This window comes from Lampris incognitus, chromosome 5 (genome assembly GCF_029633865.1).
Source record: "Lampris incognitus isolate fLamInc1 chromosome 5, fLamInc1.hap2, whole genome shotgun sequence".
NCBI lineage: Eukaryota > Metazoa > Chordata > Actinopteri > Lampriformes > Lampridae > Lampris > Lampris incognitus.
The window spans coordinates 30,951,592-30,977,658 of NC_079215.1; the positions used below are offsets into that span (position 1 = coordinate 30,951,592).

A 26,067-nucleotide genomic window follows, 5' to 3' on the forward strand; every position below is an offset into this window, starting at 1 on the left:
AACGGATAGGCTACGCAGAGAACTTGGGGCCCCGCCGCTATTTTCTGTGAGTCGCGCAGACTTCACGTGTGGACGTTGCGAGCGAGCTCAGTCTCCAGTTATTGCGACGCGTAACTGGCAACGTTTAGGTTGTTCACCTCTTGCATTTGCCGCCCTTCCTTCTAACGTCTCAACAAAGCATTTTTTTTTCTTTTTTTAAGTTTTTGGTCAAGGATGCTCGCGTTTACTTGGAGTAGATGTTGTATTTTGGTGCTTCTCGTTGCCTGGATGAGGCTGGGGACATGTCAGAGATCAGCGGCGCGCTCCAAAGCGAACGCCATCAAGTCGGCTTTGCCGGACGCGGCGCCGACGCCTGCGGCGACAAACCGCTCCGCCGCCGTCCACAGCGGCATCACCAAGAAATACAATATTCTCGCCCAGGTAATGTTTCACTTATTTATTAACCCCTAACCGTATAGAAATCGATTATTTCAATTTCAGACACGGTCAGTCCGGAACCCGAGTTCTGCCGCTTTGCTATTATTCCTGTTCGATATGTTAATTACATTCACCTGTTGTGCCAGGTCTCACTGATTTAAGTGGGTGACATCCTTTACACCTGGCAGAATAGAAAATCAAGGGGATACCAGCGGACCAGATTGAGAACCGGTGATGGGCGTTGCTATTTTGTTTGGACAAATACGGTGAAATCAATGTAGTGACAAATTATCGCGAGTAGTATTTTATCTGTAATGCACTATTCATTAAAGGCAAATCTGAAAGGTGTGCATCACTCAGATTTGATCATTTGTGTGCCCTAGACACACTTTAGCGTACGTACGGCAGCCTATACACGCACTAGTGTACCTGTATACCTGTGCCACGCCTTACCAATTATCACCCGTGCCAAGTTTACTGTATCTGTACAGCACACTGGAAAACAGCCAACGGCGCGTCACAGCGCGCTGTACAATTTGGTGTTCGCGTGGTGTCCGTGGCGCGTTCCTGAGCGAATTCCCCCGGCAGATCCACGCACGCGCCTTTTTTTCTCACCTGTGAATGGTTAGTTAGTGGAAATCGCGGGGATCGGACCTCTCATAAACCCCTAATTGCCGCTCAGACCTTGACGCCACCGTTAGACCTGTGCACCTCCACACTTCCACAGCAGCACACCATTAATGCCGGCAGAAATGTGAGAAAAAGTTAACACTTGGGGTAATTTTCTGTCTGGTTTTTAGTGTCATTAAAGTGGCCCAGACGTTTGCCGGGATTACGAGAGTCTCACTGCGGGGCCGTTTAGGGATACTCTTACCAACCACTTAATACCCACTCAGAGACTTATCAGGCCCTGCTGCTTCAACAAAGTGTTGCATTATAGCGTGGTGGAGAGTGTGAAAGCAGTCAAAAAGAGAAGACGACGTTAACAGTTGAGTATAATGACCATACCACGCGTTGCTAGAAGTAGTGGTCACACTCGGATGATGAAGAATTAGTAAATCGTCACAGCAACACATCAAAATAGTTTCTTGATGGTCTGCTGTTTTACGTTGCTGGACTTGTATTGTGGGAAGTGTGGGAAAACACGCCATGAATGTGAGAATAACGAGAGGCATTGAGATCACACTTACAAATAAACAAATCAAACATGATGAGCACAACACCAGATGCATAACATGAACAATGAGTTAATATGTCACCGTGTTTAGCACTAGTTATTATTGATGGATAATGATATCATTTTGAGCAGTAGATGGCACTGGCACACCTCCTTTTATTCTTCACTATATCGATGTATAAATGACCCATGCAATGGCAGATTGTAGTGAATTACTATATATCACCAAAACGGTGATGGGATAAATGCACTATACTTGCCCAGTGATACTGTTGTCAAAATCTGTCGGAAACACGTCTGCCATCAGCTGGTGCAGCTGGCTCTGTATTATCACTCACAATGTGGATATCTCTGTAGTGTGTAGAGCTGAGAACAGTATTCTGATATCCTGCCCAGACAGAGGGGATTATGGAAAAGCCTTTTTTTTTCTCCCTGCACCACGGAGTTTGGAAGTGGTCCAACACAAAACGTACCCTGCCAGACCTCAGTTTAAATGTCTGCTTACAACCTTGCCATTGCAATAATATGGTGTGGTTTGGAGGAGTGGACCAAGGGGATACAATACGTGTGTGCAGAGACCACCATACTCTTATATGAGTAAAATGTCATGGCACATTTAGCAGCACGACCAAATGAGGACGGCTGATGGCTTCTGCGGTGGGAGGATATGTGTGTGGCTATACTGCCTGTCAAGGTTTTCCAGAGTTGTAAAATAACAGCCATAACTCAACCGTGCCAGATACTATGTGGCCTGAGCCTGGCAAGCAGTCTCCCCTGACCTTCTGTATGTCATCATAGAGTGGTTGTTTATGAGTGGAATAAATCAAAGATAACTACTCTGGTCTCTTCACGAGGCTTTAATTGGCAAAGCGTGGCACCGATTTGCAACAGCTCAGGAGTTCTGTTACAGGCATACTGAATTACCATGCTTGCATTTACTACACAACTATATGATTGCCTTAAGATCCATAAAGTAAATGGTTCGATTTTTAAAGCTTTGGTTGTTACCAGTTCATACTATAGCGTGTAACTGCGAGAAAATAGTTTGCAACATCCCCAAGTCCTTGTCTTTCCTGCACTTTTCCATTATATGGAAAGCAAGCATTTTAATTTTTATCTACCTGTATGTGGAGGAATCATGCTCACGTACAACCTGAAATATCTGGCTTAAGTATGAATATCTGCCATGAAGGTTTATGGTCCACCCATCCTGATATTGTTATAATTTATGAGGATCCCTGCGACCATGACAGCAGGATAAGCAGTTTAGATAATGGATGGATGGATGGATGGATAGCTTGTTGATTTCTTCACACCTCTGATTGCACACTTACTATTTAAATGGGAATATTTTCCAGTAATATCCCCTCAACAGTACCTTGCCAAGCCCATGTAGTGTTTTTTACATGGCATACAGCAGCTGTTTTGAAAAACTTAAAAATAAAAAAACAACCCAAAAACAATAGTAAAGAAAAGGTGATAATTGCAACACCGGATCTCAATAAGTCACCCCCGCTGGCTCTTGTTTCAAACTGCTGCAAACTGGAGAGCAGAAAGTATTGAGACTTTGCTGTAGCAACAGCTAGATTGTTGTTTCATCTCCCAATTTTTATATGATTTATGAGTCAACAGCTTGATGAGGTTTTATTTTCTATGGCGGACAAAGCTTTGCACTTATGTTGTTCTTGGTGACCATAAGCACCAAGGGGACAAGTAATCACAGGGCGCAGAGATTTTGCTATCCCAAGTGATTCAGTCACTTTGATGGAGTCAAGCCAAAGAGCATCACACTGAGTAGAGTAAAACCTAAAAAAGATGCCTTTTAAACCATGCCTGCCAATACTCATGGGTGGGCACTTGCTTCTTAGAGGCACATCAGCAAAATAGGATAGCATGGGCAGGCAGCGCCACATGGGAGGAGGCAGCATGGCAGTTTCCATGTCTGGTAAATATCAGCAGCTGGTCGGCCAGCCTTAACTAGCCTTAACATTATTAAATTTAACTCAAATATTACACACAAGCAATCTCAAAAGGCTCCACTCATAAAATGAGAAACGTATTTCTTTTTTTCCTCTTCAACCCTGGCTACATCTTCCCACCCTCTTCAATCCTAACAAGCTGAGAGGTCCAGTGACGGCAGGGAGGGTTGTGACTCATTAACACTCTGATAGATGTGTCTCAGTCCACGGCCAGGGGTCACTTGTTCTGTGGCCCCTTGCTGGGTTCCCAGGGCATTGTGAGCGCCTTACACTGGTGCCATAAGGGGTCCTCCAAGGTGGCGGCCCAGCCGCCAGAGGAGATGCCAGCCGAGCGGCTTCACAGTAATTGGAGCTGCTAATGAGAAAGTAGACCCAGGCACCTTTCACTCCACAGGTTTACACTTCCTACTGCAGAGCTAAGCCCAGGAAGGGGGCCACACTCATGAGCGACTCTTTTGATCGCTGGTGCATAGCAAGAGGTTTTTTCCTCCCCATTCATGGACTTTTTAAGAAAAGTTTAACATTAGGAGACCGTGTTCCTAGCAGGGGGAAAAAAAAAACAATGTAGTAGAACAACTTGACATAAGGAAATCCCAGACCAGGAAGGCTTTTGAGTCTAGCCCTCAAAGGAACATGCAGATAAACACATGTGTTTTGAGGGATGAAAAAAGTTGTGTTCGAGGAAATGCATCTGCACGTATGTGCTTCGGACTGCCATCCTATGCAATGTGATACGTTTGATTCTTGAGGGCTGTCTGTACTCTCAGGGTATAACAAAGCTTGTTTATCAAGTGACACAGTTTATTTGACTCTGGAAGGCCACTGCCACTCATTAACACCATTCAAAGTTTCAGCTTACTTGCTTGATCTCTGGAGATCAAACTGAATCATGTCGTAAGCTCCACACGCTCTTTTGTGCATGTGTGTGGACTCACATGACTGAAAATTAAACTTTCTGCAAATTAAAACTGTATGAATTCCATTATTATTGTAACTAAGCAGCTCTGTTAGCAAATTTGTTGCAGCAACTTTGGATGTACTTTAATACTTTTTGATACTCGTGTGTAATATACATGACAGCGACCTTCCTTGTACAAACTTTTCAGATTTTCCAAAGCTATGCTGTTCACACAGTTTTTGCTAACCCCGGCCATTACAGTACAGTTCTGTCATATCATTATTCGTATCGGAGCTTTTGAATGACTCCTCTGAGGTAAATAAGGGAAAATATAGAGGAGGAGGAGGGTTCAAAGCTCAGTGGATCCTGCAGCAAAGCCCTTGCAGATTGTTGCTCCCGCACATTTGAGGTTCCTCTTCAAAGCCGCTGTGCCTTACCAGCACGAGAGCGACACGAGACGGAGCCAGGGGCTTCCCTCATGGCTCCGTGTCTGTCTCCGGCTTTATCGTCTTACCAGCATACCGAGAGAGGCTGCAGAGTGCACAGTTCTCAGCCCACTTCCTCCACAGGATACAAGGCCGTGCTTTTATGTCAGAAGACGGCCTGGGAGAAAAATAGGGGAGCAACAGAAAAATGTGGCCACTCAAGTGGGCTGAAGACTTGAGATGAATGAGATGCATCCAAACGAAACCTCATCCCTCAGAAGTTGAGAATGAGGCGTTTTAAAACAGGGCAAGATAAAGCGAGATTATCAGTCGTGATTCGGGGTCAGCCTTGTATCATTGGGTTTCAAAAGGTAGGCTTCGTAGTTTTTTTTTTCCGTTTTTTTTTCTCAGCTGTGATTGAAGAGGTCAGCCACCACCCTCTCCCTCCCCACATGTCCCATATAATGTAATCAATCCAAGACAGTTGGACAGAAATCCTGGGAGGAATCAGAGCAGGTTGTTCGAAATACAGCTGCAGGCTTCAATGCTCATTTGTATCCATATTTAGATAACAGCCCATCTTTCACATCACAGAAAACATCCCTCTGCACAATCTGGAACTCCTCCCCTTACAACCATTGCTATCTTGAGAAGAGTAAAATCTCTTTCCTCAGCTCTGGTTGACAGTCCACGGCAATGTAGACATCAGAGTTAATCAACATGGTAGTCCCACATCCTAACAGAAGTGAACAGCTTCAGATGTATGCCGTATGTGGAAATGGCATGTAAAATAACTCAAACCGTTTCCTCTTCTACAAGGTAATTACAAAGTTGATCGAGATATTATGAATATTGAAATAGCCCCAGGACTCTTAATATCAAGATTGATAAATTTAATGAATATGTTAATAATCAAGAAGTTCTCAAGATCCACAAAAAGGGTTGGCGCTTGATTGCTTTCGTCAATAGATGAAGATAGATAGATAGATAGAAGTGTATGCATGAAGTGGATCAGACAGAATGAAGAACTAGCATCCACTTTGATTTTGTCCTTTTCTTATTTTTCTAAAGCAGAACACTTTATCAGTCCGTCCATGTGTTTTCAATGTAACAAAGTCAATATGGCTTACATCAGATGTGTCTAATCTTGTTCGCTTTCCTAAACGCAAGCATATTGAGTAACAACTTTTAATGTCTGCAGATATTGATATTTTTGAGGACTGATTTAAACATGTGGTGTACTTTTAATGTTGGAATGGTGCCTGTTTTCTGTAACATGGGCCTTCCTAGCTGATCTGATACTGTAGTTGAGTTTATCTTTTTTTGGGACTGTGATGAGTTTGCTCTCATTTGAACCTTCATATTGAGCCATATGTTTATAATTTTGTGTTCGTCAGTGGTAAGCCACTCTAATCCAGATCTGTCAGTACTGTATCAGCTAAATGTGGCTGTGGTGGCAGTGGGGGTGTGCCAGCCAGCCATACTGTTGTCAAGACAGTCTGCAATGGACATATAATTCACTCCTCAGTTGCCCTGTCCATTTATCTCTCTGCATGATAGATAGACCACCGCAAAAACAATACCCTAACGTCAAACAGGAGGAGGAAGAGCCACTTAAACTGTTGTGAACCTGAGCCTTCAGTGAAACACCAATGCTTCTATGCAGCCTTTCTGCGTGGAGTTTGCATGTTCTCCCTGTCCTCACATGGGTTTCTTCCAACATATAAAAAAAAAAGAATCCAAATAAAAACAAGCAGAACACTTTGTTTGTAAAAATGGCTTTTTGCATAATTTTGGGGAATTTTTATTGAGAAAAATATTCAATAACCACTCTTACACAAAAAAATTACGCAAAAGCACATTTTTTTTCCCAAAGTAAGTGTTGTAGTATAACCAACAGGAGAGCATTGATGTGTGAAGTGATTTTGCAGATACTTCTTCTTCGGCAGTCCATCGAAACGATGATGACTATGATGCAGTTTAACCTCGGCAAGCACGCCTGTGGGCCATCAGGCCTGCATTAGAGCGACAATGTCGTCCACATTTGTCACAGACGAATGTTGTTTGAGTTGGTCTGTTATGTCTTGCGTGGTGGGCCTTATCATAGGCTTCTTGTCTCTTTTGTTCAACAGCTGTTCTCGATTGCCTTACTATGGAGCGCCATCTCTGTCTGTCCAGGGCCACTGTCTCCCAGCTGGAGTCATCGATGCCGCAGATCTTCCTGTGGTGCTTGAGCACATCTTTGAAGCGTAGCTTCTGGCCTCCCTGCTTCCCTTTTCCCTGGCACAGCTCCCCGTAGAAAACCTCTTTTGGTAGGCGGTTGTCTGGCATTCTTCTCACATGGCCGGCCCATCTGAGCTGGGAGGCTGTTATTAGGGCTTCAACACTGACAGTACCAGCACGTCTCAATACCTCCATGTCAGGCACCTTGTCTTCCCATCTGATTTGCAGCAGTTTTTGCAGATGATGAAGCTGTATGCTGGTGAGCTTGATGTGCTTGCGATAGAGGGTCATGCATTCAGTGGAGTATAGTAGAGATGGGAGAGCAGCCGTGTTGTAGACCTTGATCTTTGTTGTCAACCTGATGTCATGGTGGGACCAAAGTCATTTGTGGAGGGCACCAAAGGCTTTTATTGCCGCTTGGATCCTTCTGTCTACTTCTATGTTAGAGGAGTTTGTATCTGTTACAGCACTGCCCAGATAGGTAAAGCACTCAGTGGTCTTCAGAGTTGCTCCATTAACCAAAATACTGGGCTGACCTTCTTTGGGGCTTATCTGAGGGGGAGGCTGGTACAGAAGCTCTGTTTTGGAGATGTTGATCTTCAGTCCAAAGAGGGTAGCCGCTGAAGAGAAGTGGTCTACTATTTCTTGCATTTCTCCAGGATCATTGGCAACCAGAGCTAAGTCATCTGCATAGAGAAGCTCTCGAACACAGAGTTCTCTTGTTTTGGTAGACACCTTGACTCTTGCAAGATTGTAGAGGTTTTCATCTGTTCGGGTCCTGATGTACAAGCCACCTCTCAAGTTGGCTGACATTGTTTTTTGGACTGCAGCGAAATATAACGTGAATAGGGTCAGTGCAAGCACACATCCCTACTTCACTCCATGCTTGATGTTGAAAGCATCGCTGATGTCTCCTCCAACTGATACGTTCCCTGTTATATCATCATGGAAAAGTCTGATGATGCTGATCAGTTTCTGGGGGGAGCCATAAGTCTCTAGCACTTTCCACAGTGTCTCTCTATCAACAGTGTCAAACGCTTTTGAAAAGTCCACAAAAACAATGTAAAGTGGCTGGTGCTGCTCAGTCACTTTCTCTTGGAGTTGTCTCAGGGTGAAGATCATGTCTGTGGTGGATCTACCAGATCTGAAACCACATTGGCTTTCAGGCAACACTTCTTCTGAAAGGATCTTTATCCGGTTCAGTATGATTTTAGACAGGACCTTTCCAGCAGTCGACAGAAGTGAGATCCCACAGTGGTTTCCACAATCGCTTCGTTCACCCTTCTTCTTTTACATGGTCATAATCAAAGCATCTTTGAAGCTCTGACTTAAGTATTGAGCTGCCATGCTTCAGGATGTCTGATGGGAAGCCATCTTGTCCTGGTGCCTTCCAACTTCTGGTGTCTTTAAGTGCTTTCTCTACTTCAGCCATTGTGATCGGCTCACAGAGGTCTTCTCTTATCGACCTTCTTGTAAGCCACTGGCATGCATTTGGATCAGCTGATCCTTCTTGATTCAAGAGGGTACAGAAGTGCTCTTTCCATCTTTCTGTGATCTCTTTCAGCTTACTTCCATCTGCCGTTTTTACTGGTGCTATTGTATTGCTTCTTGCGCTGTAGATGGCTCTCAGTGCAGAGCAGAGTCCATGCTTATCATTTCGATCTGCTAAGGCCTGCAGCTCTTCTGCTTTCTTGCTCCACCAGTTGTCCTTCATCACCCTAATCTCCTTCTGAACTTTGGCTTTAATTGCCTTGAAAGCTGATTGACTCCTCTCAGGGTTCTGTTTCAGGTGGGCATTGTGAAGCATTTGGTTTTCCTGTCGCAGTTCTTGGATTGCTTCATCTTGATGCTGGAACCAGTCAGGTGATTTTCTTTTTGGATGACCAAGCACCTCTTTTGCTGAATTATAGATGGTCTCTTTCATTTGTGTCCAGCATTCTTCAACGTTACTTGCGCCTGTTGCAACCCTTTCTTCATCTTGAAGAGCAGATGTGATTGCTGCAGCTAGTCTCATTTGATGTTCTGTGATTGCTAGCTTGTTGGTATCCAGTTTCTTTGGTGCTTCACAGGGTGTTTTTTGTGACTTCATCTTTAGTTTCATTTGCAACTGTGTTCGGACCAGGTAGTGATCAGTTGAGCATTCTGCTCCATGCATCACCTTTGTTGAGAGTACTTCTTTCAAGATTGCCCTGCGAGTCACAACGTAGTCTAACAAATGGAAATGCTTTGATCTTGGATGCATCCAGGCGAAGTAGTTCTTTTTGGGCTGAGAGAAGAAGGTGTTTGTGATACACAGGTCATGCTCAGCACAGAAATTCAACATAAGGTCATCGTTGGTATTCTTATTGCCGTTGCCAAACTTTCTGATGACACCCTCATAGGTTAAGTGGTCCTTGCCTATCCTTGCATTGAAGTCTCCTAAAATGAGAAGCTTGTCTGCGCTTGGTACACTGTCTGCTACTTCAGCCAATTTCTGGTAGAAAGATTCCTTGTCTTCATCTGGATACACTGAGATTGGAGCATACACATTGATGAGGGATAAGAAGTATTCTCCCCCTCCAGGGACTCGGAGACTCATAATCCTCTCAGATATTCCTAATGGTAGAGTGGGCAATCTGGACGCAATTCTGTTGGTAATGGCAAAGGCCACTCCAGCATCTCTCCTTCCATCGGTCTTTCCAATCCAGAAGACGGTGTAGTTGCTTTCTTCTATTTGTCCTTGGCCTTCAATCCTTGTTTCTTCGAGAGCAACAATGTCAATGCGGTATCTCTCTAGCTCCTTAGCAATCAATGCAGTTCTTCTCTTAGGTCTGGTGTGGTTGTCCAGCATGGTCTGAACGTTCCATGTAGCAACAGTCATTTTCCCTTTTTTGCATTTTCGACCACTGAACTGAAGACTTGCTGGCTGTGGCGAACCAGCCAGGTAGTTTCTGAGCAAGCTTTTTTTTTGCCCCACCTTTTCTAGGGGCTTCCCCTTACAGAGCGGGCAGTGCTTTCCCTGAAAAGGGCTGCCCGGACACTCACACAGCTGCCTCGACTCTGTTGTTGTCCAGGATTCAACAGAGTTGCAACCATCACATGTGAGTTGCCTATGTGCAGAGGTCCCATTAGTAGCTTCCAGCTCCTTATGCCTGCTACCATCACGTTCATTCTGTTGCCATAGGACTTTGTAAATGCTCTCCTCACAAGTGCTTTTCCCATCAAGCTCTCCTCACATCATGCCTTGCACAGTAGTTAAGACAGTCGGTGTCATGCCCCTGCCGAACAGTCTCTCTGATCTTCAGAACCCATTCCTAAGCGGTACACCCATAGTGCAACGGGCTCAGTAGATAAAGAAGTTGCCCTGCAGTGACAGCTTATTTGTCAAGTGATGCCATCCATTGACCAACAGAGTGGTTCCTCTGCATGCCGCCTGATGTTTGTGCCATTGGTCCGACAGGGCTCATGATCCTATTGGGCTCTTCTGCCGCAAACACCATCGAGCGCCCTGCTGCCAGTGCCTTCTTGGATTTGAATTCGGAGTTACCCTCCCCTAGCCTTTGCCTAAAGAGGCAAATCTACAAAGCAGTAGAAACAGATGCAGATAGTACCATCTACTGTCATAATGGTAGAAGCAAAGGCTGACCTGACTTGAATATGTATAATAAACTTTATTTGTATAGCACCTTTCATACATACAATGCAGCTCAAAGTGCTTTACATTAAAAACAAGGGAAACAATAAAACTCAACAACAATACAGATAAAATAAGTTAAAAGTAATAAAACACAGACCTAAGCAAAAAAACAAAACAAGGTATATTATATATATATCTCAATACAGATGCAGGAAAAAACTTTGCTATGTATTAAAGCTTTCCTGCATCTGTATTGATATTCCGCTCCTCAATTGTTGAGCACTTTTATCAACACCATTGACGGTTTATGAAAGGAAAAAAAACGAAATATATATATATGTATATATATATATATATAGCGTTCTTTCCCCAGAAACCGTTTCTGAAAGAAAAGAAACGCTATATATATTATATATAGCGTTTTTTTTCTGAAACCGTCAGTGGTGTTGAGTGCTCGACTAATCTACTACTACTACTTTCGGCTGCTCCCGTTAGGGGTCGCCACAGCGGATCATCTGTTTCCATTTCTTCCTGTCTTCTGCATCTTCCTCTGTCACACCAGCCACCTGCATGTCTTCCCTCACCACATCCATAAACCTCCTCTTTGGCCTTCCTCTTCTCCTCTTCCCTGGCAGCTCCATATTCAGCATCCTTCTCCCAATATACTCAGCATCTCTCCTCCACACATGTCCAAGCCATCTCAATCTTGCCTCTCTTGCTTTGTCTCCAAACCGTCCAACCTGAGCGGTCCCTCTAATATAATCGTTCCTAATCCTGTCCTTCTTCGTTACTCCCAGTAAAAATCTTAGCATCTTCAACTCTGCCACCTCCAGCTCCGCCTCCTGTCTTTTCGTCAGTGCCACTGTCTCCAAACCATATAACATAGCTGGTCTCACAACCATCTTGTAAACTTTCCCTTTAACTCTTGCTGATACCCTTCTGTCGCAAATCACTCCTGACACACTTCTCCACCCACTCCAACCTGCCTGCACTCTCTTTTTCACCTCTCTACTGCACTCCCCGTTACTTTGGACAGTTGACCCCAAGTATTTAAACTCAAATGCCTTTGTCACCTCCACTCCTTGCATCCTGACCATTCCACTGTCCTCTCTCTCATTCACGCATAGGTATTCCGTCTTGCTCCTACTGACTTTCATTCCTCTTCTCTCCAGTGCATACCTCCAACTCTCCAGGCTCTCCTCAACCTGCACCCTACTCTCGCTACAGATCACTATGTCATCCGCGAACATCATCGTCCATGGAGACTCCTGCCTGATCTTGTCCGTCAACCTGTCCATCACCATTGCAAACAAGAAAGGGCTAAGAGCCGATCCTTGATGTAATCCCACCTCCACCTTGAACCCATCTGTCATTCCAACCGCACACCTCACCATTGTCACACTTCCCTCATACGTATCCTGCACCACTCCTACATACTTCTCTGCAACTCCTGACTTCCTCATACAATACCACACCTCCTCTCTCGGCACTCTGTCATAAGCTTTCTCTAAATCTACAAAGACACAATGCAACTCTTTCTGGCCTTCTCTATACTTCTCAATCAACATTCTCAAAGCAAACATCGCATCTGTGGTGCTCTTTCGTGGCATGAAACCATACTGCTGCTCGCTGATCGTCACCTCTCCTCTTAACCTAGCTTTTATTACTCTTTCCCAAATCTTCATGCTGTGGCTGATCAACTTTATACCTCTGTAGTTGTTACAGTTCTGCACATCGCCCTTGTTCTTGAAAATCGGTACCAGTATGCTTCTTCTCCACTCCTCAGGCATCCTCTCACTTTCCAGGATTGTGTTAAACAATCTAGTTAAAAACTCCACTGCCATCTCTCCCAAACATCTCCATGCCTCCACAGGTACTATGTCATCAGGACCAACTGCCTTTCCATTCTTCATCCTCTTCATAGCTGCCCTCACTTCCTCCTTGCTAATCCGCTGAATTTCCTGATTCACTATCCCTACATCATCCAACCTTCTCTCTCTCTCATTTTCTTCATTCATCAGCCCCTCAAAGTATTCCTTCCACCTTCTTAGCACACTCTCCTCGCTTGTCAGCACATTTCCATCTCTATCCTTGATCGCCCTAACTTGCTGCACATCCTTTGCAGCTTGGTCCCTCTGTCTAGCCAATCGGTACAAGTCCTTTTCTCCTTCCTTAGTGTCTAATCTGTCATACAACTCACCATACGCCTTTTCCTTTGCCTTTGCCACCTCTCTCTTTGCTTTACGCTGCATCTCCTTGTACTCCTGTCTACTTTCTTCATCTCTCTGACTATCCCACTTCTTCTTTGCCAACCTTTTCCTCTGTATAATTTGCTGTACTTCCTCATTCCACCACCAAGTCTCCTTGTCTTCCTTCCTCTGTCCTGATGACACACCAAGTACCTTCCTAGCTGTCTCCCTCACTATTTCTGCAGTGGTTTTCCAGCCATCTGGCAACTCTTCACTACCACCCAGTGCCTGTCTTAACTCCTGCCTGAACTCCACACAACAGTCTTCCTTCTTCAACTTCCACCATTTGATCTTCGGCTGTGTCTTCACTCGCTTCCTCTTCTTGGTCTCCGAAGTCATCCTACAGACCACCATCCGATGCTGCCTAGCTACGCTCTCCCCTGTCACCACCTTGCAGTCTCCAATCCCTTTTAGATGGCGCCTTCTACATAAGATATAGTCCACCTGTGTGCACTTTCCTCCACTCTTGTACGTCACTCTGTGTTCCTCCCTCTTCTTGAAATATGTATTCACCACAGCCCTTTCCATCCTTTTCGCAAAATCGACCACCATCTGTCCTTCCACATTTCTCTTCTTGACTCCATACCTTCCCATCACCTCCTCATCACCTCTGTTCCCTTCACCAACATGTCCATTGAAGTCCGCTCCAATCACCATTCTCTTCTCCTTGGGTACCCTCTCCACCATGTCGTCCAACTCACTCCAGAATTCTTCTTTTTCATCCATCTCACACCCAACTTGCGGGGCACATGCGCTGATAACATTCAGCAATAAACCTTCAATTTCCAGCTTCATACTCATCACTCTGTCTGACACTCACTTCACCTCCAGCACGCTCTTGACATACTCTTCCTTCAGAATGACCCCTACCCCATTACTCCTCCCATTCACACCATGGTAGAAGAGTTTGAACCCACCTCCGATACTCCTGGCCTTATTCCCCTTCCACCTGGTCTCTTGCACACACAGTATGCCTACCTTTCTTCTTTCCATCATGTCAGCCAGCTCTCTCCCTTTACCAGTCATAGTGCCAACATTCAAAGTTCCAACTCTCACCTCCACATGCCTACCCTTCCTCCTCTCTAGCTGCCTCTGGACATGCTTTCCCCCTCTCCTTCTCCTTCGCCCAACAGTAGCATAGTTTCCACCGACACCCTGCTGGTTAACAGTACCGGTGGCGGTCGTTGGTAACCCGGGCCTTGACCGATCCGGTATGTAAGTCTTATTTATGATCCGCATATTTGATTTGGCAAAGATTTTACGCCGGATGCCCTTCCTGACGCAACCCTCCCCGTTTGTCCGGGCTTGGGACCGGCACTAAGGATGCACTGGCTTGTGCATCCTCAGTGGCTGGGTTTGAGTGCTCGACTAATGAGGAGTGGAATATCAACACGCATACAGATTTTCATGCAGTTCACTGCTATGCATTAAAATCTTTTTTCCTGTATTCGTGTTGATATATATATAGCGTTTTTTCCCCCCGGAAACTGTCAATGGTGTTGATGGAAGTGCTCAACTAATGAGGAGCGGAATATCAATATATATGTAGGAAAAAAACAACTTTTAATACATAGCAGTCCAAGCTTGTTTCATGCGTTGCACATTCATCAGCTGCTAATGTGATTCAACAAAGAAAACACACAGTGTACGTTGCCCCGCATCATGTATTTAGAATGATAAGCTGGGAAGACAAGGTGCCCGTCATGGAAGTATTGAGACTTGCTGGTACTGTCAGTGTTGAAGTCCTAATAACAGCCTGCCAGCTATTTAAAAGTTTTTTTCCTATATATATATATATACACACACACACACACACACACACACACACACACATATACACTACCGTTCAAAAGTTTGGGATCACCCAAACAATTTTGTGTTTTCCATGAAAAGTCACACTTATTCACCACCATATGTTGTGAAATGAATAGAAAATAGAGTCAAGACATTGACAAGGTTAGAAATAATGATTTGTATTTGAAATAAGATTTTTTTTACATCAAACTTTGCTTTCGTCAAAGAATCCTCCATTTGCAGCAATTACAGCATTGCAGACCTTTGGCATTCTAGCTGTTAATTTGTTGAGGTAATCTGGAGAAATTGCACCCCACGCTTCCAGAAGCAGCTCCCACAAGTTGGATTGGTTGGATGGGCACTTCTTTGAGCAGATTGAGTTTCTGGAGCATCACATTTGTGGGGTCAATTAAACGCTCAAAATGGCCAGAAAAAGAGAACTTTCATCTGAAACTTAACAGTCTATTCTTGTTCTTAGAAATGAAGGCTATTCCATGCGAGAAATTGCTAAGAAATTGAAGATTTCCTACACCGGTGTGTACTACTCCCTTCAGAGGACAGCACAAACAGGCTCTAACCAGAGTAGAAAAAGAAGTGGGAGGCCGCGTTGCACAACTGAGCAAGAAGATAAGTACATTAGAGTCTCTAGTTTGAGAAACAGACGCCTCACAGGTCCCCAACTGGCATCTTCATTAAATAGTACCTGTTAGAGCCTGTTTGTGCTGTCCTCTGAAGGGAGTAGTACACACCGGTGTAGGAAATCTTCAATTTCTTAGCAATTTCTCACATGGAATAGCCTTCATTTCTAAGAACAAGAATAGACTGTCGAGTTTCAGATGAAAGTTCTCTTTTTCTGGCCATTTTGAGCGTTTAATTGACCCCACAAATGTGATGCTCCAGAAACTCAATCTGCTCAAAGAAGTGCCCATCCAACCAATCCAACTTGTGGGAGCTGCTTCTGGAAGCGTGGGGTGCAATTTCTCCAGATTACCTCAACAAATTAACAGCTAGAATGCCAAAGGTCTGCAATGCTGTAATTGCTGCAAATGGAGGATTCTTTGACGAAAGCAAAGTTTGATGTAAAAAAAATCTTATTTCAAATACAAATCATTACTTCTAACCTTGTCAATGTCTTGACTCTATTTTCTATTCATTTCACAACATATGGTGGTGAATAAGTGTGACTTTTCATGGAAAACACAAAATTGTTTGGGTGATCCCAAACTTTTGAACGGTAGTGTACATACATACAAATATACACTATATGGACAAAAGTATTGGGACACACCTCTTATTCATTTAATTCAGGTGTTTCATTCAGGCCCATTGACACAGGTGTATAAAATCAAGCAGCTAGGCAATGCTGGCTGCATTTACAAACATTGGGTCGTTCTGAAGAGCTCAGTGAATTCAAGCGTGGTACTGTCATAGGATGCCACCGTTGCAATAAATCAGTTCGTGAAATGTCTTCCCTGCTAGATATTCCACGGTCAACTGTAAGTGGTATTATTGAAAAGTGGAAGCGTTTAGGAAAAATAATATGGCAGGAAATGAGAAGGAAAAAACAAAAAACAAAAAAATATAAAAAGATTAGTGCTGTCCTGACCTGTGAGCTGACCTCAGACAACACACATCGGACTCAACAGGCTGAACTGGATTCAGAGATAAACCTGAAAAATGAACAAGCTGAAGAAACTCAGACTTCATTGAATTATAAGTTCTACTGTAGTCCAACTATTTCCTCAAAACCAAACGAAATCAACGTAAACTAAAGACAGGTCTTACTTTGTGTGACGAGAGAGAACATGTGGCCCTGAATGCAATAATCAGTTATTGATGTGTGTGTGTGTGTGTGTGTGTGTGTGTGTGTGTGTGTGTGTGTGTGTGTGTGTGTGTGTTTGCGGATACTACAGTGTAAGAGCTAAGTTACTGAATATGTTTGTTGTCTGATTTTATTTCTTTGTAAATCACTTTGCAACATTGTTTTAGAAAAGTGCTGTAGAAATAACGTTATTATTATGATTATTATTTTATTCATATCTCTTTTCGATGTTGCACTTTTTAGACGGTGCCTAAGTTCTGGTCTCACAGCAGGCTACATAGTGTTATTTGTCGAGCTCGGAGGACGGCTTCGTTTTGGTGAAAATTAGGTTGTAGCTCGTTGTCTACCTTACTACGGTAGGAAAGAGGTGTTGTTTTGGTGTGACCATACACATAGCGAGTAAAATGTGCACACGATTTAGTAAAACAAGCGCATGAAGTAGAAAACATATCTATCTATCTATCTATCTATATATATATATCTATATATATATATCTATATCTATATCTATATATATATATATATATATATATATATATATGATGTGACCACTCAGGGGCTCTGTAATGCTTTGATTGACAATAGAAAAGTTTGGGGGGTTTTTTGTGCTTTTGTGTGAGAACGGGAAATAACAGCGCAAAAAATAAAATGCAAACATAAAATTTAAGTATTTTACTGCTGGATATTGCTTGTGTACTTATATCCCCTTTCATTCACAGAAAGCTATAATGTTAGCTGACATGGCAAACCGGTCCTGTGTCAAACACTTACCAGGCCTCTGAACATGTTCTTATTGAGAGAAACTGATGGTATTAATATATATATATTTTTAAAAAATCGCTTCTATGCACCCTATGCATTGCCTTTGTGCAACGCCTGTTGACACCTATGTCCTGTCGGATTGGAACCTAGTTTTTTGACACTTACTTGTGTTGTTGCCGCCTAACTAGAACCTTGCTTGTGTTGCATTAACTCTCATATGTACGTCGCTTCAGATAAAAGCAACTGCTAAATGAAATTGTAACATTGTAATTGTAAACTGGCTCAGGGTTTTGTTGGTGGGGAAATGCCAACAGCGCTATTGTTTGGAAGCTGGGAAAAAAAATGCCCTGGCCATTGTAACCCATAACAGCGAGAGACATGTTTGTCCCTGTGAAGCCTGTTTTCCACTGCTGGAAACACATCTTTTTCTTTTCAGAAGGTAAGCAGACCATACTATTAACGCGGTAGTGTCTTGGGCAATTTTAATACCAACTTGTCAGAAAAGAAATACTGTTTAATCACAGGGACAAAGAAATATACGATTATGAGTGATCTATAAGTCAGATTTATTTAACATCTACTGGAGCAATTATATTTTCCGTAATTTATCCTCTGGAAGGCTACTCTTATGTCTACTTTAACAGGGCTGAGCTCGAGGTCCAGACTTTTCTCTCACCTGGCTGCAAAATGGTGGAATAAATTCCCGTCTCCCATCAGGACTGCAGAATCACTTAGCTCATTTGAGAAAGGCTTAAAAAATGATCCTTTTGCACGCCGACCTGAAATCAAAGATATCCCCTAAAGCATGATTGCGATACTGATTAGCCCATTTTAAATTTGGATCCCTTGGATCCCTTATTCCTCGCATCACTATCAGTGATCTAGTCGTGCCACACTTAGTTGAATTGCACTTGACATGACATGCACACTTGGCAATGATTTGTCATTAGCTCAATCAAATTAAACAAGATTGTTGCATTTCTCAGGCAGGTATTTTTATTGGGCGGCAGGCTGACATGGTGACTACAATGAAAACTGATCCTTTATATCTCAAGATCCAGGCTATATCACTCTCTGGCAAGCGTCTGTCCCGGTGAAATGAACGTGAGCAACACACTGTATCCCTGCCAGCTTCAGGAAAACTGCACTTTAGCTGAACCTGTGCTCTCACCTCCTCACAGAAGAGGAAAAAAGCCAAAAAAGAAACGCTTTGGGATCACACAAGTTGCACAGGTCAAATAGCACCGTTACGCTGTGCTAGAAAGCGTGCTGTGCAACCTGAAGGTCTCAGAATGAGTTATTATCTAAATGCTCTATCCAAGTGTCCTGGAGTGAGACTGTCTGCACCGGGTAGAAAGCATCAGAGTGATGAGGGGCATTTTTATGAAAATCAATTGTGTCCCAATAGAACTGGTAATCTCTTGATGGTACTGGCAGCTGTCAAATTCTGAAACAATTGTCAATTTGTTGGTGATTGATTCATCTTCTTTGTGGGCCTCCTGAAAGTCACCGGAGTGATGGCACAATTCGGTGAAGCGTGTGTACATTTTAGTAATTTTGTAAAAATGTCAAGTTAATGGCTGCATGTTTGTTGTTTGCATTTGTGTTTTTACACAGGCGTATCCATGTAGCACTGACAAGGAGTGCAGTGTGGGCAGCTACTGCCACAGCCCACAACAGGCGCCATCTCGCTGTCTGACGTGTCGCAGGAGGAAGAAGCGCTGCCATAGAGATGCTATGTGCTGCCCTGGGAACCGCTGCAGCAACTGTACGTACAGGTGTTACATCTATTAGATGCCTGAGCGGGCAAGGGAGGATCACGCTATCTAATCAACTTTACATTTCTCAGTCACGATACTTCATTTTTCATATCAAAGAAGAGAGTCTCATGCACATGACTTCAGACATTTTTACTTTTTTTCCTTGAATAAATGGCAAAGTAGAGTCTGACTGCTTGCGCTGTCAGTGGCTAAGCAGTCACAATGAACTTATCGGATAAAAATCTAACCGATTCACTCTGAACACTGTATTTTGTTTTAAATTCAAAGTCAAAACCGAATAAAACTTATTTATGATTATGAATCAACCAGACTAATTATTAATTCGGATCAATTTGGATGAGCCAGGTCAGAAGTGAATTTTCAGATTTTTATTAATGGAATAACTGAACAAATCAGACATTCATGGGGTTTATTTGAAACTGCCACTGAAGACAAAGTGGAGAAGGCAGAGGAACAAACAGAGATCTGCAGCACCAACCTCATGTGCACACACACCTCTTTTGGGTGTCTGTCTGAGAAAGGCCCCATGCTCTTCTGTCGAGGATGTTTTTTGTGCCCCTCCCCCCTCATACACACTTTACAGATTTGAAGAGACCCTATTGAAGTCTTTTCACCTTGAACAGTGTTGTTCTAGATTTTGTCTGGTTTTGTTTTTTTTAGCATCCATTGCCTCCTTCACTGGTGTGTTAGTGAAGGAGGCAATGGATGGCACTTTTCAGCTTCTGCTACATTTTCTTCTGCATCTTTTATATTCTATTCCTCTTTAAAGAGCTACGATTTGTGGGCCAACATTAGGGTATGTCTTAGTAGTTTCTCATCTACTTTGAACAAAATTATAATTTTGAACATCCATACTTGTTAGTACATAAATCCGTGTTTTACTTTTAATATTGAAAAATGACTATTGCCACTAGAATTTTTTTTAGGTAGCTTTCCTCAGCTTTTCCGTTGGGAGAAGTGTGACAATTTGCCAGTGCGACGATGTAGATAGATAGATAGATAGATACATACATACATACTTTATTGATCCTGAGGGAAACTGAAGCATCATTACAGCTTGCATAATTCAAAAGCTCATAATATCAAAATACACACAATAGCAAGAATATAAAGCAAAAAAATATAGAGCATATACAAAATATAAAGAGCTAACTAAACTGAAGTACTTGGTGCCTATGGGATAGAATAGAGATGGAAATTTATATATAAAAGCAAGGTAGAAAAATAATAAATACAAATATAGCAGGTTTACATTAAGAAAAAAGATGCAGCAGCGTGTTCACATGTCTTGTTATCGCAGGTTACAGTTATTCACAGTTACTGCACAGTTATTGTATATTGCATGTAACAGCAATCTTACAGATCTGTGTAAATTGCACGGAATCAAGTAATAAATAAATGTACTGCAGAGGATATATGGGATGTCCTTAAGTTAAATTATTACAATATGAGTGTCAGTATGCAGCATTGAATATGAAAAGTTTAAAAATGACAGTTAATGCTGTTGCTTCAGTGTCCACCTAGAACATTGGAGTCAGTGTTGTGGCAGAATTGGGAGGAGTTATACAGTTTTATGGCTGCCAGCAGGAACGATCTCCTATGGCGTTCTGTGGTGCACTTTGTGGGGAGTCGTCTGTTGCTGAAGGTGCGTCTGTCTTTGATCAGTGTGTCTTGGAGGCAGTGTGACGCATTGTTCATGACGGCCAAAAGTTTGGTCAGCATCCTCTTCTCTGACACTGTTGCCAGAGAGTCCAGATTCACTCCCAGCACAGACTTGGACTTCTAGATGAGCTTGTTCAGTCTGTTAGCATCTCCAGCCTTCACACTGCTGCCCCAACACACTACAGCAAAGAAGATGGTGCTGGCACCACAGACTGGTAGAACATCTGCAGCATCATACTGCAGACGTTAAAGGACCTGAGCCTCCGCATGAAGTCGGCGCCGGCTTTCTCTTAGAGGGCCTAAATGTTTCTGGCCCACTCCAGGTTGTTGTCCATGTGAACTCTCAGGTATTTGTAGGAGCGAACCACCTCAACATCTGGGACAGATGTGAGACACATCTGGGACTTACTACTTCAGAAGTCCACTACCATCTCCTTTGTCTTGCTGGCATTCGGCTGCAGGTGGTTCAGCTTGCACCAGTCCATAAAGTTGTCCCTCTACTTAGACCGTATTGATATGGTCCTGAGTAGCCATGTTATCTGTGTGAGGAGTATACACGTGTGTTATGTGTGTGCTTGTATGTGTGAGTGAATTTCACAGGGAAGTTGTGCAGTTACCAAAGTTATATTGCTTAATCATTTATTATATTTAATCTAACAACTTGTTCAGGATTTCGATGAGACAAACCCTGCCCATGGATAGTTTGGACAAATAGTCAAAGGGGTTGTTTGACATGTTAGACATCGTGAGAATCATTTTATTTCTTTTTAACACTTTTCTCTCCTTCATTCATCTCCAGATATTTGTGTGCCTGTCTCTGAGAGTGTGCTGTCACCTCACATATCAACTTTAGATGACCACAATAAACTCTCCACCAAGGACCATGGCTGGAAGAAGACCGGGAAACCACAAGCTAGGCATTCTCTCAAAGGTAAGATCTAATTGCAGGTCTGTACCTTCTCCTGTTATCTGTAAAACATGTTTGCGGGAGGCCAGATATCCATTTGATCCACAAATACCATCTCTGTCGTCTTTTTTCAATTCTTCTTTTGTTATCGTCGCCGCTGAACCTGCTGTAGAGGTCTGAAACCCCCTGCGTCATGGCATTCACTGCCACATGTCCCACAGAACCAGTGGGGGATGCCAGTCCACAAAACTACTTCAATAATTACCCCTCTGCTCATATATCACTGTCTCTGAGCCCAAGGCTCAGCATGGGGATGCTAAAAAACACACAATGTGCCTGCTGTTTCTGCACCTACATAAAAAAGTCATACAAACACCCTCATTGACAGCAGTCGCCTGATACACAAGTAAGAAACCACAGAATGTAGGTTTGGCGTGATATGGGCTAAATCACTTTCTGTCTGAGCCCCCCGCTTGGCACCAATTTCACCTGACTCAATTGAATGTGACGTCCCGTCCATAAACCAATACCTTAACGAGACACTTTATGTCTGACTATAAATATAGTCTTCAGACAACATAGGCCGCAATACTGAAATCCCTATGAAAATGGCAGTATTACCATAGTGTGTTATTAAACAAAAAAAAGGTTGTTTTTGAGTAATGGTCATTTACTTTAATTTGTCCTTAACTCAGGCACTCTCCTTTTAATGTCATTCCATCATAATAACCCTATGAAAGTAAGAGCTGGAAAAAAGGTTGTCTCGAAGAATTCCCCGTGCTGTTTGGGCGCAGCAAATACAGCAAGTCTTAGCACACCACGGCCTCTGTGGTTGGAACATCACTCTGAAATGGCTAATCAAGAAAGTGTGGTTTTGTTATGCGCACAGAATGGCTGTTTTGTGCATTGAAGCAGCCTCCAGCAAGAGGTTATGCACATTCAAAAGAGTTTCACAGAAACCTTGGTTATGCCTAAACAACATGTCTAATAAATATTTGTCTTACCGATGGCACGTTTGAAGTTCAGTACAAGCCTTTTGATAGAGATATCCAGTTAAAACCAGGTGGGGGGAGTTTGGCTGATGAAGTAGAAAATAAATTTGCTTAATTTTATGGGGACATTCATACATTTACAGTTCACTGAACTAGCCACATAATGCCATTTGAACTGATATCTGGTTCTGTGGGACATGTGGCAGTGAATGCCATGACGCAGGGGTTTCAGGCATCTACAGCAGGTTCAGCGGAGATGATAACAAAGGAAGAATTGAGAAAAGACAACAGAGATGGTATTTGTGGTTTACTTGAACTTGTGCATATGGAAGATATAACAAAATAAAGATAAATGTGTATTTACTATGCCTTTGATCTCGTGTTATTTTTGTCATTGATAAATAATAATCAATTGCAAGATGAGAATGCCTGGTAGTTTAGAAGAGACATTCCACATCCAAAAACATCCTCAAGCAGGTCATACTTTCACTTCTGTCCCACCAAGATTTTAGCATGCTAACTGGATATACCATTTAGAGCACTAGCATAGTGTTTCTCCTTGTGTGGTAATGTGGTCAACCAGCTCACAGCTGACTGGAAACTGAATCCCACCTATTTTTTGTTTTACCCGAACAGGCCATGAGGGTGACCCATGTCTGCGTTCATCTGATTGTTCTGAGGGTTTTTGCTGTGCCCGTCATTTCTGGACCAAGATCTGCAAACCTGTGCTGAGGCAGGGAGAGGTGTGCACCAAACAGAGGAAGAAGGGCTCTCATGGCCTGGAAATCTTCCAGCGCTGTGACTGTGCCAAAGGCCTCTCCTGCAAGGTGTGGAAAGATGCCACCTCCTCATCCAAGTCGAGGCTCCACATGTGCCAGAAGATCTGAATGGGAGACAGCTGTCTCTAAGCCTCTGTCTCCATCTGCCAAGGAAAGTTTTTTTTTTTTTTATAGGAGGATAGTTGTCACTGTATGGAAAAGAAGTGAAAAGACAGAGACTTAAAAAACAAAATGGACTACGCCTGTACATGCTCGCTACTTAGCAAGCAAAGAGGAAATAGCAGTGCTTCAGCATGCTTGCGATTTGTGGCCCTCAACACACACACACACACACACACACACACACACGAGTGCACGCACACACGCATGCATGCGCGCGCGCACACACGCATATGCATGCGCGTACATGCATGCATGCGCGCGCACACACGTGCATGCGCGTACATGCATGCATGTATGCGCGCACACACACACACATGTGCGTGCGGCGTACATGCATGCATGTATGCGCGCGCACGTGCGTGCGGCGTACATGCATGCATGTATGCGCGCGCACGTGCATGCGCGTACATGCATGCATGTATGCGCGCGCACGTGCATGCGCGTACATGCATGCATGTATGCGCGCGCGCGCGCACACACACACACACACACACACACACACACACACACACACACACACACACCTCTTATTGCCCTCCGTGATTATCAAGTACATAGAAATTAGTTCACAGATACTCCTTATTTCTGCCAAATATGCTCAGTGCATTCAGGGATCCATCAAATTGGTAAATTGACCCTCTGTAAAGCGTAAACACTTTACAGATATATGTGATAGCCATAACAAACTTTTAACAAGCATTTAATGAGCATTATCAATAAAGGTTTATTTATGTAATGAAAAGCCATATTGTTTCAACACATACTTTATACAACACAAAGCAAAATGTCTTGTCCTTTTTTTTTTTATCCATGCAGTTAAGAATAACACAGTTAAAGATAATGCCTTAGTCATTCTCTTTTTTGGTATACACGTCAAATTGAAATTTCTCACATTTTGGAGTTTTGGAGCCTCTGACGAGGCTATATCATTTGTCAACATACTGCACTTTGACACATTTATTATTTAAGTGTCCACATCATACAAACAATTTCATGCATAAATTGTACATACTAGACTGCAAACCTCACCTGAGGCATTCGTATCTCGTGACAAAAGCATGCCTGTCTAATGTGATACATAACACTATGGTACCAAAGAAAAGCTGAAATAAATTTCAAATAGACAGTTTCCTCTAACTTAAGTCTTAATCAGATCCTTTGCCATAAAATGATAGCCTTATTTTGACAGATTTCAGATACCGATGAAATGTAATTTGATCTCTAGACACCATAGCAAAGAGGGTGTGTGGATGCACAAATAAGGTACACACTAAGGAAATGGTAGAGTCAGCATTAGCTGTAGAATTAAATGTGTCGCTGCAACACCAAACTCCTCTTGCAACTTCACCAAACAGTGAAGTTGCAATTCTATTGGAGATTTGACAATAACACAACTGCAAAATGCTCATCACCATTCTTGTCATTTACAATTGCTATGACTGCTTATATTTTGCCAATGGCACATATTCCCACATATTTTTATATTTTTTAATTCATTTTCAAATATGACCCTATACTTTTCCCCTGAGAAACACCATCTGGTTTTGAGTGTTACTGGATGTTAAGGGGTACCTACTACTTCACTCAATATTGCTGTTTTACCTTAATCGGTCGTTCACTACATAATCAATGCAATATTCCGTGTGCTTCCTTTTGTTTTAAGTTGTTCTCAGATCACCAAAGTACACCTGTTTTGTAATCATTTGAAATATATCAATAAGCTCATGTATTGTAAATAGATTGGAAACTGTTAAAATGTATTTAAGAAGCAATGTATATCATGTACATATTATAAAAGTATTAATTCTTTAAATGTTGACAACAAAATTTAACTAGGTGAGAAGAGTAACAGGATGAGGTAGGATGAGCAGGGTTAAATAGATTCAGAGTAACTTAGTTGAACTGGTAAGTACAGGTTGTGTAAAGGGGACATAGCATAGATGGCTTTGACTGAAATAATGAACCCAGTGCTTTGGAGGATATTCTACATCAGAATACAAAGACATCGACCTCTGAAATAGCTTTTGTAAATGGTGTGTAAATGATGTCAAAAATTGTATCCCATAAAATAATGCTTGTGTGAATATTTTCCACTGATATTTTTGTGTGTGTGTATTTACAATGAAGAATGAATAAAAGAATGTATTTTGTACTGTTGGTTACATGGGACTTATTATTGCTTAGCGTATGGTTGTATTTTCTATATGCTCTGTGTTGTTAAGGTGGCCATAATAACTTGCCAGAGAAATTTTGCTAAAAAGTTTCTCCTTAAAGGTGAGCAGTTGCAAACTGTTCAGTCGAATAGCCTAATTAAAACAGTGAATGAATGTGCTAAAAAGCATAGTAATAATGAATTCTAAATAGAGCCGACTTTGGAGAAACCAGCAAAAGTAAGCTAGATTTTGAAAGTATCCAACCAAAA

At 42.7% G+C, this 26,067-nt stretch overlaps 1 protein-coding gene across 1 annotated transcript; it reads left to right on the forward strand.

Moving 5' to 3' along the window:
- Positions 1 to 213: 213 nt before the first annotated feature.
- Positions 214 to 23,591, forward strand: dkk2 (dickkopf WNT signaling pathway inhibitor 2). Its single transcript, XM_056281032.1, has 4 exons — positions 214 to 420; positions 18,980 to 19,130; positions 21,605 to 21,736; positions 23,341 to 23,591. Exons 1-4 carry the CDS (start codon positions 214 to 216, stop codon positions 23,589 to 23,591), a joined length of 741 nt encoding a protein of 246 aa, XP_056137007.1.
- The last annotated feature ends 2,476 nt before the right edge of the window (positions 23,592 to 26,067 follow it).